This window comes from Lycium ferocissimum, unplaced genomic scaffold (genome assembly GCF_029784015.1).
Source record: "Lycium ferocissimum isolate CSIRO_LF1 unplaced genomic scaffold, AGI_CSIRO_Lferr_CH_V1 ctg8189, whole genome shotgun sequence".
NCBI lineage: Eukaryota > Viridiplantae > Streptophyta > Magnoliopsida > Solanales > Solanaceae > Lycium > Lycium ferocissimum.
This window is the reverse complement of record NW_026727133.1, coordinates 6135-18679: the sequence shown is the minus strand read 5'-3', so window position 1 is coordinate 18679 and position 12545 is coordinate 6135. Positions and strand designations below refer to the sequence as shown.

Sequence of the window (12545 nt, the reverse complement as noted above, 5' to 3'; positions counted from 1 at the left end):
GGGGACAACTCTACTCCTCGGAATCCACGTCCAAAAATGCCCTTTTTCATTCGGTAGAATTGAATTGAATATTGTGTGAATAGTTATAAAAATTGTCTAACCCCTCGAACTTGTGCAAATGAAATCCGATTACCTTAAAATCCCCATAGATGACGTTATGAAGTTTAACATACGTAATTTACATACGCCACCTCATTTGGTCGGTGGGCTCACTTTGTCCGAATTTTTCCTAATATCCTATTTAAACTACCTTTGAATGGAAACTAAGAAAAACTTTTAACTACCTTTCTAAGTTCTAAAGAATAAGCTGCTATAATTATTTTATTGAGTCTTATGACCTACGTTGGGATTTGAAATGCTTTCGTAAAGACTATTTTGACACGAACCACTCGATATCCGAAAGACTTATGTTTTGATTATTGTCAAATGTTCGTTATAAGGTCTGCCGGTTGAGTTATGCTATCGAGTTTACGTATATGTTTTATATTTTGATATACACAAATGACCCTTAAAGTTCTATTTTGATAAGAATCCTCCGCGGCCGTTAAAAGGTATGTGCTATGCCTCGTCCGGACCCTTTTTCATGATATGTCGTTTAATTATTCCATCTGATCTCTGTATATGTTGTACATTTTATATTGCATTTAGTTTCTCACTACTCCACTCGTGGATGCCTCAATGCTTCCTTCACTGAGCCCGGGCCAGGATATGTTATCAAGCGATCTCCGTTGCATTGTTCGCCGTGCCTCGTGTGAGGGGGGCGGTATACATGTACATGGGTTGTGGAGTATCTTGCCATGTACACTTTGATATGATATGATATGATATGGCCATCGATATGCTATGATATGTGCATATTCGATATGTTCCGATATGTTGTGGCGCCGTGTCGGGGGGCGACCACTTTACTTACCGAGTCCCATAATGGGGCCGGCTATGGCATATTTTTCGTTATGCATTTGCCTATGTTTTATGAGTAAGCATTTCGATACTCCGGTCATTGCATTTATGTTCGTATCCTCTGTTCGCTTATGATTCGTTTATCGTATTTTATGCTTTACATACTCGGTACATATTCCGTATCGACCCCCGTTCTTCGGGGTCGTTTTTCATGCCGCGGTACACCCGAGATGACTAGAAGACGCATGATAGAAGATGTTCCAGCGGTATTGGCAAGCTCTTTTTGCTCTGGAGTCTTTTAAGTCAAAGTGTGTATGCTATATGTTACGGTTATCGGTTAGAGACTTTGCGGAGACGAGTCGTGGGTTCGAATGTCGGTTTGTATTCGGCTCCAACCGCTGATATGTCGTTCTGTGTTATGTAATAAGCTCCATGTATTTAAATTTTGTCTGATTTGAGAATAACGAGAAAGCGTATTTCTAAAAGCCTTTGCTGTAATTGTCATTTGTTATTGACTAAGAGCCTCGTAGGTTATGCTTATGATAAGAGTCCGCGGGTTCGCTCGGCTCCGAATATGGGGTCGGGTGCCCATCACACCCTAGTAAGATTTAGGGTGTGACACTTATAGTAGAAGAACTTCACTCTATTCACCCCTTTCTAAGATCAAGTTCATCACCACCTTGAAGAGAAACAAGAACAATTATCTTTCATAAATTTTTCTTGAGGTTTTGATGTTGGTATTCTCTCTTAATAATATGGAAAGGTTATGGAAGATTATGGAAGGATTATGGAAAATTATAGAGAGTTATGGAATGTTATGAAAGATGATGGAAAGTGATGGAAAATTATAGAACTCTCAAGAAGTGTGGAGGATGAGAAAATGGTGAGAATTTATTAAAATTAATGGTTTAGAGGGGTATTTATAGGTGTGTGTTGGGTCGGGTTACTGTAGCACCTGCGTACTGTAGCAGCGTTTTTCTACTCCGTCCGCCTAACTTGTAACATCCATAATTCACTACTCTGATATTGTATCGACGAGTGGTTTATTGTGTTGGAAACTAGATTTGATGAACTTCATTTAGGCTTTTGAAACACCTTAAAACTCCTAATATACTAGGAGATATACCCCTCCAAAGTTGACTAAAAATCTGCCCAAAATTCTGCCAACTTTTTTTTTTCGAATTCTCAACAAATTTATTTTCTTCGATTTGCTTGGTCCTGTAACCCTTAGGCACTTGATTAGCACTTTTTAAGAGTATTCATTAGCCCTATGAGGGTTCCATTACCTCTCCGAGCTTACTTTAGTTTACCTACAACGTAATCGACGGGAAGATTTTTTTCTTTCGAGGTGTAACAATGTGTGGCATGATTGGTATTGATAGGTTATGATTTATTCATGATACGGTGAGATGTGTCCATGTGTGGTACGATTGGCATTGATATACTCTTGTTGACATTAATATCATCCATGCATCATACTTATAGATTAGGATCGGGTTGCGCTCCGCAACGCATATATTGGATCGGGTTGCACATTTCGCAACATATATTAGATCAGGTTGCACATTCTGCAACATATATTGAACCGGATTGCACATTCTACAATAGATATTGGATCGGGCTGTGCACCACAATAGGTACATGGACCTCGCGGGTCCCCCATGGGTCATGACTAGCAGGCGGGGAGATATTCTGCCTGGAGCGTGTATGTATCATTATGTATCATTGCATTGCATATGCATTCATATTCACATTTTTGTATTGTTGATTTGGACTTGGTATTTATGTACTTGTGATGATATTCAGAATTGGTATTCCTATGCATACTTGGGAATTGATGGATTCGAGGATTAGAGACTTCTCCTAGGCTATGACTTATGGTTATGGAAATCTATTGTGGTTCTTATTACCATGAGATGACTTGTATTTTCTTAGTAACCATACATTATCATTTACTTGCCTATTTGTTGATTTCTTTCTTTTATATATGTGAACTACCTGTTGTCGGCCTATGATGCCTACTCAGTACGTGTTGTTTGTACTGATGCTACCTTGCTACACTCCTTTTTGGGGTGTCGAGTGTGCGAAAGGTTCTATGTCTGATCCTCGAGAGTGTTTCCCTGAGACGGTGTTGTTGGAGACTCAGGGTGAGCTACTGCTTGATGTACAGCCCAGTTTCTATTCTTTGTATACTTGTCATCTACTTCCAGACAGTATTCCTTTTGATGTTATGAGCCTTGTATGGCAACATTCAGATAGTTCTTATTATATATTCAGACCTATGTGTTTATTAGTAGCTCTTGTACTGACTTAGACCAGATGCCTTGGGTAGAATATGTATTCCACACTTATTCTCATTTAATTGATATTGAGATCTATTATTGATTTCCTTGTTCTTCCACATTTATAGTTTGTATGTTGGGTAAGGGAAGGGTTCGCCTACCAAGGTAGGAAATGATAGTTGCCCGCACGATTAGGCGATTTTGGATCGTGACAGTCGTTCTGTCTCCTGTGGATCCATTGTATTTGATAAATTCCGGCATATTGAACCTCTTTGAAATTTACATAGGCGTAATACTCGGCTTATACAACAATTGAATATATTTCTTAGAGTTTGGGCTTTAAGAACCAGAGGTGCCCCTAGAATTTGATCCATTCGAGCATGGAATTTCTTAGCCTTCTGATCCATTCGAGATTTGAACTTTTCATACATTTCATGGGTTCGATCCTAAAAGGGTTCTCTGGCGCATTCCCATTCTCGGAGCAACTTCTAGAGCGACCTGCTCTATTGTCCTCCAACTAAACTGTCACGACCCAACCTCGTAGGCCGGGACTAGTGCCCGAGCTGGGCACCCATACGGACCGATTAACCATAATCAGCGTACAGACAGATTGGACATATGCAAAAGTCAGTCATCAGACCATAGCTGGCATAATCAGATATACATACAAAGAAGTGAGCCGTCACCCCCAAAATATGTCACAAATACGTATATACATATCGCTGTCAGCAAATGATATCACATATAAGCCAGCAAGGCTATCAACATACGGGGAGACGTCCAAAACACAAATCACACGAACATGACTGAACAAAGGACTACCCATACCCACACATGTATGTCTACGACCTCTAAGAGTAATAACAAAATCATATGACGGGACGGGCCCCGCCGTACCCGTGAATAACACACATGCACATATGCAATAACAAATACGGATCAAAGTATAGGCTCCGAGACAAGGGAGCGCTCCCCAAGTCACCGAACAGAATCCTAAGCTGGTGGATCATCCAAATAAGTATCCGTACCACGCGGCATGAAACGCAATTTCAAAGAAAGGGGGTCAGTACGGAATATGTACTGAGTATGCAAAGCATGAAATATAATAAACAAGATCATAGTCAAAACCAGAAGTACGGAAGGTAAATGCAATATTCAAAATATCGAAATGCTTACTTATAAAAATACAAATCATGCATAGGGCTCTTAGAACGGTGGTCGCCCGCCGTCGTTGGCGCCACGCCACAACATCACACCGTAAGGTTTCATATCTCCGTACCCCGACATATCCCCATAACACATCATAGCCTACCATAACGCCATAACACGGCATAACATCAATATAAACGGAACCGGCCCTGGCGAGAGCTCGGTGAACCGTAACACAAGATCACACCGGAAAATAACATAGCGCGCACGATACATAACCGCCCGGACTCGGTGAAGGATGTAACAACCATATGCCCGAGCAGTAGTCGTGAGCAACTATATGCGCTTTAAAACACTTTCAAAGACTCAATAAAATATCCAAAACGAGTCATCATTTAAGAATCAAAACGATAGTCAAAATCAAATTTCTTTCGTACGTCGTGCGGGGAACATATCAAATCGAACTTTAGGACTCGTAGACACGTATCAAACCATAGGAAATAGCTTATGGAAATTATGGGCATAATCGTTATTACAAACCCGATAGGGAAGTAAGTAACCAACGCTCGAGGTTAAGACAATAATCGCCAAATTCTTTCAAAAGTCATTTGTACTACACAAGGGAAAGTCTCGGGCCCACGGATGAGTATCAAACCAATCCGGTCCATCTATGAAAGTTGGAGACCTTATTCATTGTAGGATCTCCCACGAACGTTTCGAAGCGATCCGAGCTCGTCTATGAAAGTTACGATTGTTCGTAGTTATAGAATCCTTTAAAAATAACATTCTTTATGCAAAATTTGAAATACAATTGTACAAAGGACTTAAGAACCATAAGTTAACCATATTAAGGACGTTAGCATTAAGAAGTAAATAAGAATCGTATACGTGCTCGGATCTTAAGAATGAAGTTCCCGAGACTCGACTTACATTAGGACATGCCAAAAGAAATAAAAGTTAGGCTTTACATACCTCGTCCGCTTCCTAAATTAATCCAAACTTACGTCTTGGCTTCTCCAAAATCTACAATAACATCATTTAACATCGGGCATTAGCCATAAGCATCGAAAAATCCAATTCCAAGCCATTACTTTTTCTACAGAAATTTGGGCAGCATTTCCCTTATAAATTCATCAACCCCGAGAATTCAACTCGGCCAAATTCATCAACAACCATACCAATAACCATTCTAACAACATCCATAAATGATTCAAAACGCATTCTAACATTAATAACTCTTTTTCTACATATTTCGACAACATTCCAATTATACTCAATTCAACTACATGTATTCAACTAACACCAATGCTTACATATTCAAGTACTAATCCGAATCATTCAATCGAGATTCAACAACATTTCAAGCAACTCGCACAATATTTCATACGGCCCAAACAACTTGCAACCTTTTCCGAAAACCCTCCAATTTCCATAAAACATTAACAACACATTTTCTTCTTCCAAATTCATAAATTACATCAACATTCCACACAATAACAACATTAACTACAATAATACAAACACTATATTAAAATTACATTATCTTCTCCAACAACCTACAAACGATTCCAACTTCCATTTAAATCATTAAACCACCATTTTCATTATGGAATCCATGCAACAACAACCAAAAGCATTAAATAAAATTAGTTCTCCACTTCCACCCAACACCATACCCACACTACCACAACTCCAACTTAACTACTTTCATAAATTTCATCCTTTTCCACTTACTACAACATGCACAACCATTCATAACATATAAAAAGAGGATTAAAACTCACCTTTTTCTTAGTTCTTCAACATGACTTAGGTTGCAAATTGCATGAACTAAGGCTTGACTTGCCCCAACAATTGTTCCATGATGTTTAGCACCTTCCAATTAGTAGAAAAGCTAGGAAGAATTATTTTTTTGAGGGCTATTTTTGGTCTTCCATTTTTCTCCTACATGGCCGAATATGGCCTTCTTTCCTTTCTCCATGTTTCTTCAATTTTCTAGAGAATGAAATGTGATGAATAAGATGACCAAGTCATCTTTTATTCTCACATATTAAGGTTCCATGTGGACTTGGCCCACAAGTCGTACGTGCATGGTCACATGGCTTTTAATTTCATGAACATTAAGTCTCCAAATTTCCCTTTTTGGCCCCATATTTCATGAAACATTAGTTTCCATAATTTTACTTTCAACCCCAAATTTTCCTTATTCCAAATTTACTCTAACACTCCATACCAATGAAAAGATGAATATGCAACTTGTGCATTAAAACAAAATCGAAGGTCGAAATTCTCAACCTCGTATCCCGAAATGGTCTTGTCCTTAACTTTTCATGGTTGGCTCGGAATGTCCCAACGTACAAAATTACGAGATATAACATAAACTTTAGTACCCGAAGTGACATGACTAGTCCCGGGAACCCTTACACCAGAACTATATTGGGCGGTGTTGGGACTACCAAGTTTGCATTGTTAGAAGCCTCTGTCACAGCTTGCTATAGCTCAGCCATGCAGCTAAAGGTGAGTTATTATGTCCCTGTGTTGTGCTGCCAGGATTGTCACCGCTTCCCCCGAAGCTTAACAGTTATCCTGGATTTCATTGCGGCTATTGTTCTCATAATCCTCCATGTAATCAGGGGTTCGGCTCCTTACGTCCATTGGGTGTACCCTTCTTCCCCTACGAGAGTCTCATCTCCTTCCCTGTACTGAGTTTTCCCAGCCGATGACTCTTGGAGGGGACCAAGAGGCGCAAGATCCCAACCATTGTTCTTACGCATATGCCTTGATTGGCATTAGGCTGTTTGTTTCCTCCATTGTTGGAAATAATAACGACGAATTTCTTTGTGTGAAACAAACCTCAACAAGTTAGCAAAGAATTAGTAGGCCAAAACAATACCGCAACTGTCCCAGCTCCACGGTGGGTGCCAAACTGTTTACCCGTAAAATGGTTCAGTTGAATTTGTACACATGATTTATAGACACACGGATTAAGATGACCAAATTGAATAGAGAAGAAACGTAATATAACAATATAATTAAAGGACAAAATAGCAAGAATTGACTAAACGAATAACTAAGCAAGAGTGGCCTGAATTTCGATGTTATAAGCGCACAAAGCCGCCAGAGAAAGCTGATGAATTGAGCAATGCAATAATACAAAGAAACTTAAGAGTGAACAAGAACTCCAAGAACTGCTAAGTATGATGCTCTCTATGTTAATCAGAACACGAATTCCCTTCAAGAATAAAGTAAGGTCCTATTTTTCGCTAAGCTTTAAGGGACAAGATCCATGAATCATGTTCTTATTAAATCCAATAAATGCCCATTATCAAGGTTGTGTAACGGCCGGCGAAGTCAGGGGGATCTTCTATAACAGCTGTGTAACGGCTGATCTTCAGACCTTATCTCATCCGGACAACAACTTATGCTCGGCTCCTCTTCTCCGGAACCATGAATCCGGTGACTGTTAGATAGGGACATGAACTGGACCGGATACTTTCTCTGCTGATGCATGTCTAACCTGTCCCTATTGCCATGTGTTTCCACCTAATTCACCCACCTGTCAATTCCGAATTTCACCCTATAGGCATTCAAAAAAAAAAAAAAAAGGTGAAAGGAACTAAGTTTGAAGTGTTACCACTATGCACATGCATTGTTTTGCTACATCACCCAAAAAAGGCATGGAAGAGGTGGGAGAATTTATTACTAATACAATCTATAAGCGCGCCGAAAATAAAAAGGAAAAACTTTAAAAAATAGAGAGAGAGAGAGAACAACTTTTGCAAATTTGATCCTTTGGCTAAGACCTGATTTGCATTTATCCTCAGTTTTCACACGTCCTCATCCCTAAGTAAGCATCATGCTTTTTCTGTCGCGTCCATGCCAATGTATATCTCTATAATGTCATCCAAACAGCAATTTAGGTTATCATCACCGTTCAACTTTATGGTTTTCTTATTCTTTCCATCTCACTTTTTCTTGTTCCTCTGTTTTTTCCTCCTTTTTTTTGTTTTTTTGGTTTCCCATGTCACTTTTTCTTTTTCCTCTGTTCATTTTTTTTTTCCCTTTCCGATTGTATAATTTTGATATAGAAGCTCGTCCCTCAGTGTGTATATATATGACTACTTAAGACAACACAAGAAAGAAGAGAAACCCTCATTGAACTTATCATACATTAATTATATGCTCTTATCACATTCCTGTCTTAGTCTTTCCTCCTCTTCATCAAAACTGCTATACTGATCCTGTCTTAACTTATACATAAAAGAAAATTATATAAGATTAGCAATCATTGTTAACATCCAAAAGATCCAAAGTGGATAGAAGACATGGAAAGCGGTCAGTTCCACAGGAAGCACCGTCGTCGGAGAACAATGACATAGCGTTCTCAAGCTCCCATGGCCAGTACCCAACTTATTACAATAACACCACTATGCCTCTCGAGCCTGTTGGGGCCGCCCCACTGCAAGAAAAAGGTAAATCTATATTTAATATAAGCCTTCTACCCCTAGATCTTCAATTTTCTTTTTTATTTTATTACTATCATTTTGCTAAATGTTGATTTAAGCCTTCTACTTTTCATTGTCGATGTCATCAATCCAAGTGTATGTACTTAATTTCTATTACTGTTTGTCTCTTTCGATCTTAATAAATGTCAAGAATGCTAATTTATAAATGATTTTAATTAATTCCCCCCGTCCTGCTAATGTGTATGTGTTAAATAATCAATACCAAGTACTATTTAAAATGTTTCTTTGATAGACAGCAGTGTTAGGTTTTTTGTTTGATTATGGTTTGTTCAACTCTAGTAGCCAGCTTTTTGTTGCTTTTGGACAGGTTCATTGTATGTTACTTTCCGTAAAGAACTTTCCCTCTGTATCCAATTAATAATTGAAGATTGCTCTATCATGTACTCTACGTCTGTCTTTAAAACATGCATCTACTCTCCTTCCAATCTTTCACTCCGATTCCACGAAATAACATGTCTTTTTATAATAGGTTACCATTTACAAATTATATACGATTATCAAATATTTTTAATCATGTTTTCCATGTGCATATATGTTCATCTTGTCAGTCTCCATCAAACGCTACTAGCTATTTCTTGTTTTTTCCTCTTTGACTACTCTGCGCATCTTATCTTATTTCTAACACACTTGAATTGGTAGTGAAAGTATGACCGACCCCCTATGCGTTCATACCTTCCATTTTATTTTTAAGATTAGTTCAAAGATGGGACTTGCTATATATTCATGCCATTTTTTTTTTCTCTAAGCTAGCTATTGCAAGTCATATTCATGCATTCAACTATATGTCGGTTTTGCTTCCTTTTTCAATTTGAGTGCCAGCTAATTCGGAAAACTACGTATTGACACAAATATATATATCGTTCGAAACACTTTGGCTATAGAGTGCCTACTGAAACCCAACAATTAATCAGAATAAAAGTTTTGATAGATTAAGAATATTGATGTTGGATTCAGGAAGTGGTAAGAGGCATTATAGAGGAGTGCGGCAGAGACCATGGGGAAAATGGGCAGCAGAAATACGAGACCCGAAGAAAGCAGCTCGAGTATGGCTCGGGACATTTGATACAGCAGAGGATGCAGCTCTTGCATACGATGAAGCTGCTCTCCGATTCAAAGGCTCCAAAGCTAAGCTCAACTTTCCTGAAAGACTTCTTCAAGGCCAGCCTCAGTTGCTCAGTACTAGTGCTGAACCTGGAAGTGGATCAGCTTCTTACAATTTTCCGCAGCACTCTGAATTTAATAGTAACAATACTAGTACTATTTCATATGAAGCTTATCCGCACCTTCTCCAGTATGCCCAGCTACTTTCCAGCAATAATGATGCTGAATTCCCTTACTTGACTTCAGCTCTTTATAATAATCAAGATGCTGGTGGTTCCACGATCAGCTCAAATATTCCCCAGCAGCTGGAACAACATGATTTTCCGCCCCACCATGAAAGTTATCCTAGTTATTCTGATTATCAAAAACATGACGACACCCAAATGGATTAAGGTATCCTACACGCATATATTTTATTTGAAGAAGTGGCAACATGATGCGGCTATACATTATATATGTGCTGCATGCCATGGGAATTATATATTAAGGTCTGTAGATTTCTATTCGAATATTTCAAATTGTTGTTGTAACAGTTTTTCTCATCAACCGTTCTGATGAAGATATTTAGTTCAAATTTTTCAGCGAAGGAATACTTGTACATCAAATGTGCGCTTTGGCCATTGCTAGGCGGTTGAGGGTTCTAGTTGAATCAAATGCCATGGAAAGTGAACAATGGTCAATCAAAATGGGTTGGGGTAATAAATGAGTTGGGCTAATATTGGCTCAAAAGTTAAACATTTAAAGGATGAATTCCTAACTCCGACCTAAACATTTTTGAAGGGTCTATTTTCTAGAAACACATTTTTCACAAAAAATATTTTCACAGATTTTTCGTGGAAAATATTTTTGAGGAAAACATTTTAAAAAATATTTTTGCTGATTTTTCGTGGAAAATATTCGAGAAAATCATTTTCCGTGGAAAATATTTTCGAGAAAAACATTTTTCTTGAAAAATCTTTTCCTCTATATCAAACGCACCAAAAATTTATAAGATATATGTTACAAGAAAAGTGTTTACATAAAAATAAAAAATAAAAAATAAAAGAAGTAAATCTCAGGCAATAAATTCAAATTTAAGTAAATTTTAAAACGGGCTAGAATTGAAGTAGTATTGAGTTAAATTGGAGACCACTTCTAAATTTATTATGTTAGGTTAGGCTAAAATTAGCCTAATATGAAATTATTTTGAGTCTAACACATAAAATTTGAACGGATTGAGCGGGCGATCATCTTTTGAGTCATATTTAACACCCTAGTTCTAGTAGTGAACTACTAGAGCCAGATATTAAAAGCACATATCATATATGCCCAATTAAATATAATGGAAACCGTCTACAATACATTAAACCGGTTAGCCTTGTAATTAGAAGGGTTAAGGCATGCGTGTGAGTAATAGTTCTTGAGCCTGTTTGGATTGGCTTATTTTAGGTGTTTTTAAGTTAAAATAGCTTTTAAACACTTTTGTAGTGTTTGGATAAAATAAAAAAATGCTTTTAAGCACTTGTTTTTCAGCTAAAATGACAAAAATAAGTCAAAAGTCAAGCTATAATTTCTAACTTATTGCTTTTGATTTATAAGTCAAAAGTCATAAGCCAATCCAAATGGACTTGTTGTTGGTTGAGATTTTGATAATTACTTCAACAATATCGTGAGCCATGTATACTTTGATTCTCGTTGACTCCTACAAGAAAAGAAAGATTGCTAGTTGCATCTGGGTATTCTATTTTTTTTTTTTTCTTATTTTTCTAGGGAATAGTCCCGGCTTGTAATAATCAACTGTAAGTTTACTGTTACTTCAATAAAATTCTCTCCCTTCCAGTAAAGAAAAAAAAAATGGATAGAAAACCTTGGACTATGGAAGTGTAGCATCACTTACGTATAGACCTATTGCTACTTAGTTATAGTACTGTGCAAAGCGACGCAAAAATAATAGAATTTAGGAGTAATTTATATATATTGATAGTGTATTTTAATAACAACAAACACTACAAGAAAATATAGAAAATGACAATAATTTTTTGGCAACAAAAATAATATTATTGGCAAAATTTAATATTTAGCAACAACTTAGTTTTATTGTTGGTATATATGATGAAACTTTTAAAAATGAACTTTTTTTTTTGTTGTTGTCATATATTGACTATTGTTGCAAAAAAAAACTTTTGGCAACAACAACAAAGTTATTGCACGTTGTTGTACTAATAGCCGATGGGAAAAGTTTATGCAACAACAAAAAAAATATTGTTGTCAAAAGTACTTTTTACAACAATAGTCAATACTATGGCAACAAAAAAGCTTTGTTGGTAAATGTATTCTTTTTCACGTTATTAATTACAACAGTAACCTTTCATAATTTTCAGATTATTACTTTCAAATTTTTATACACTATCAGTGCAAATAATTTAGCAGAATACCTAAAGACCCCTAAACTTGACGCATTCTATTCAGATCCCCTTAAACTATATTTGGTCATAATTACCCCTTGTACTTGCCTTTCTATAGTCATTACCTCCTCAAGCAATAACTATTCTTAATTACCACCTGTACTTGGCTTTCCTATAATCGCTACCCCCACCAAAAAAATGAG

General features: G+C 37.2%; 1 protein-coding gene across 1 annotated transcript; it reads left to right on the top strand.

Annotated features, from left to right (window-relative positions):
* The first annotated feature begins 8104 nt into the window (after positions 1-8104).
* On the top strand, positions 8105-10544 carry LOC132045838 (ethylene-responsive transcription factor ERF113-like). The gene is made up of 2 exons (XM_059436412.1): positions 8105-8803; positions 9812-10544. Exons 1-2 carry the CDS (start codon positions 8761-8763, stop codon positions 10348-10350), a joined length of 582 nt encoding a protein of 193 aa, XP_059292395.1. The 5' UTR covers positions 8105-8760; the 3' UTR covers positions 10351-10544.
* Positions 10545-12545: the final 2001 nt, after the last annotated feature.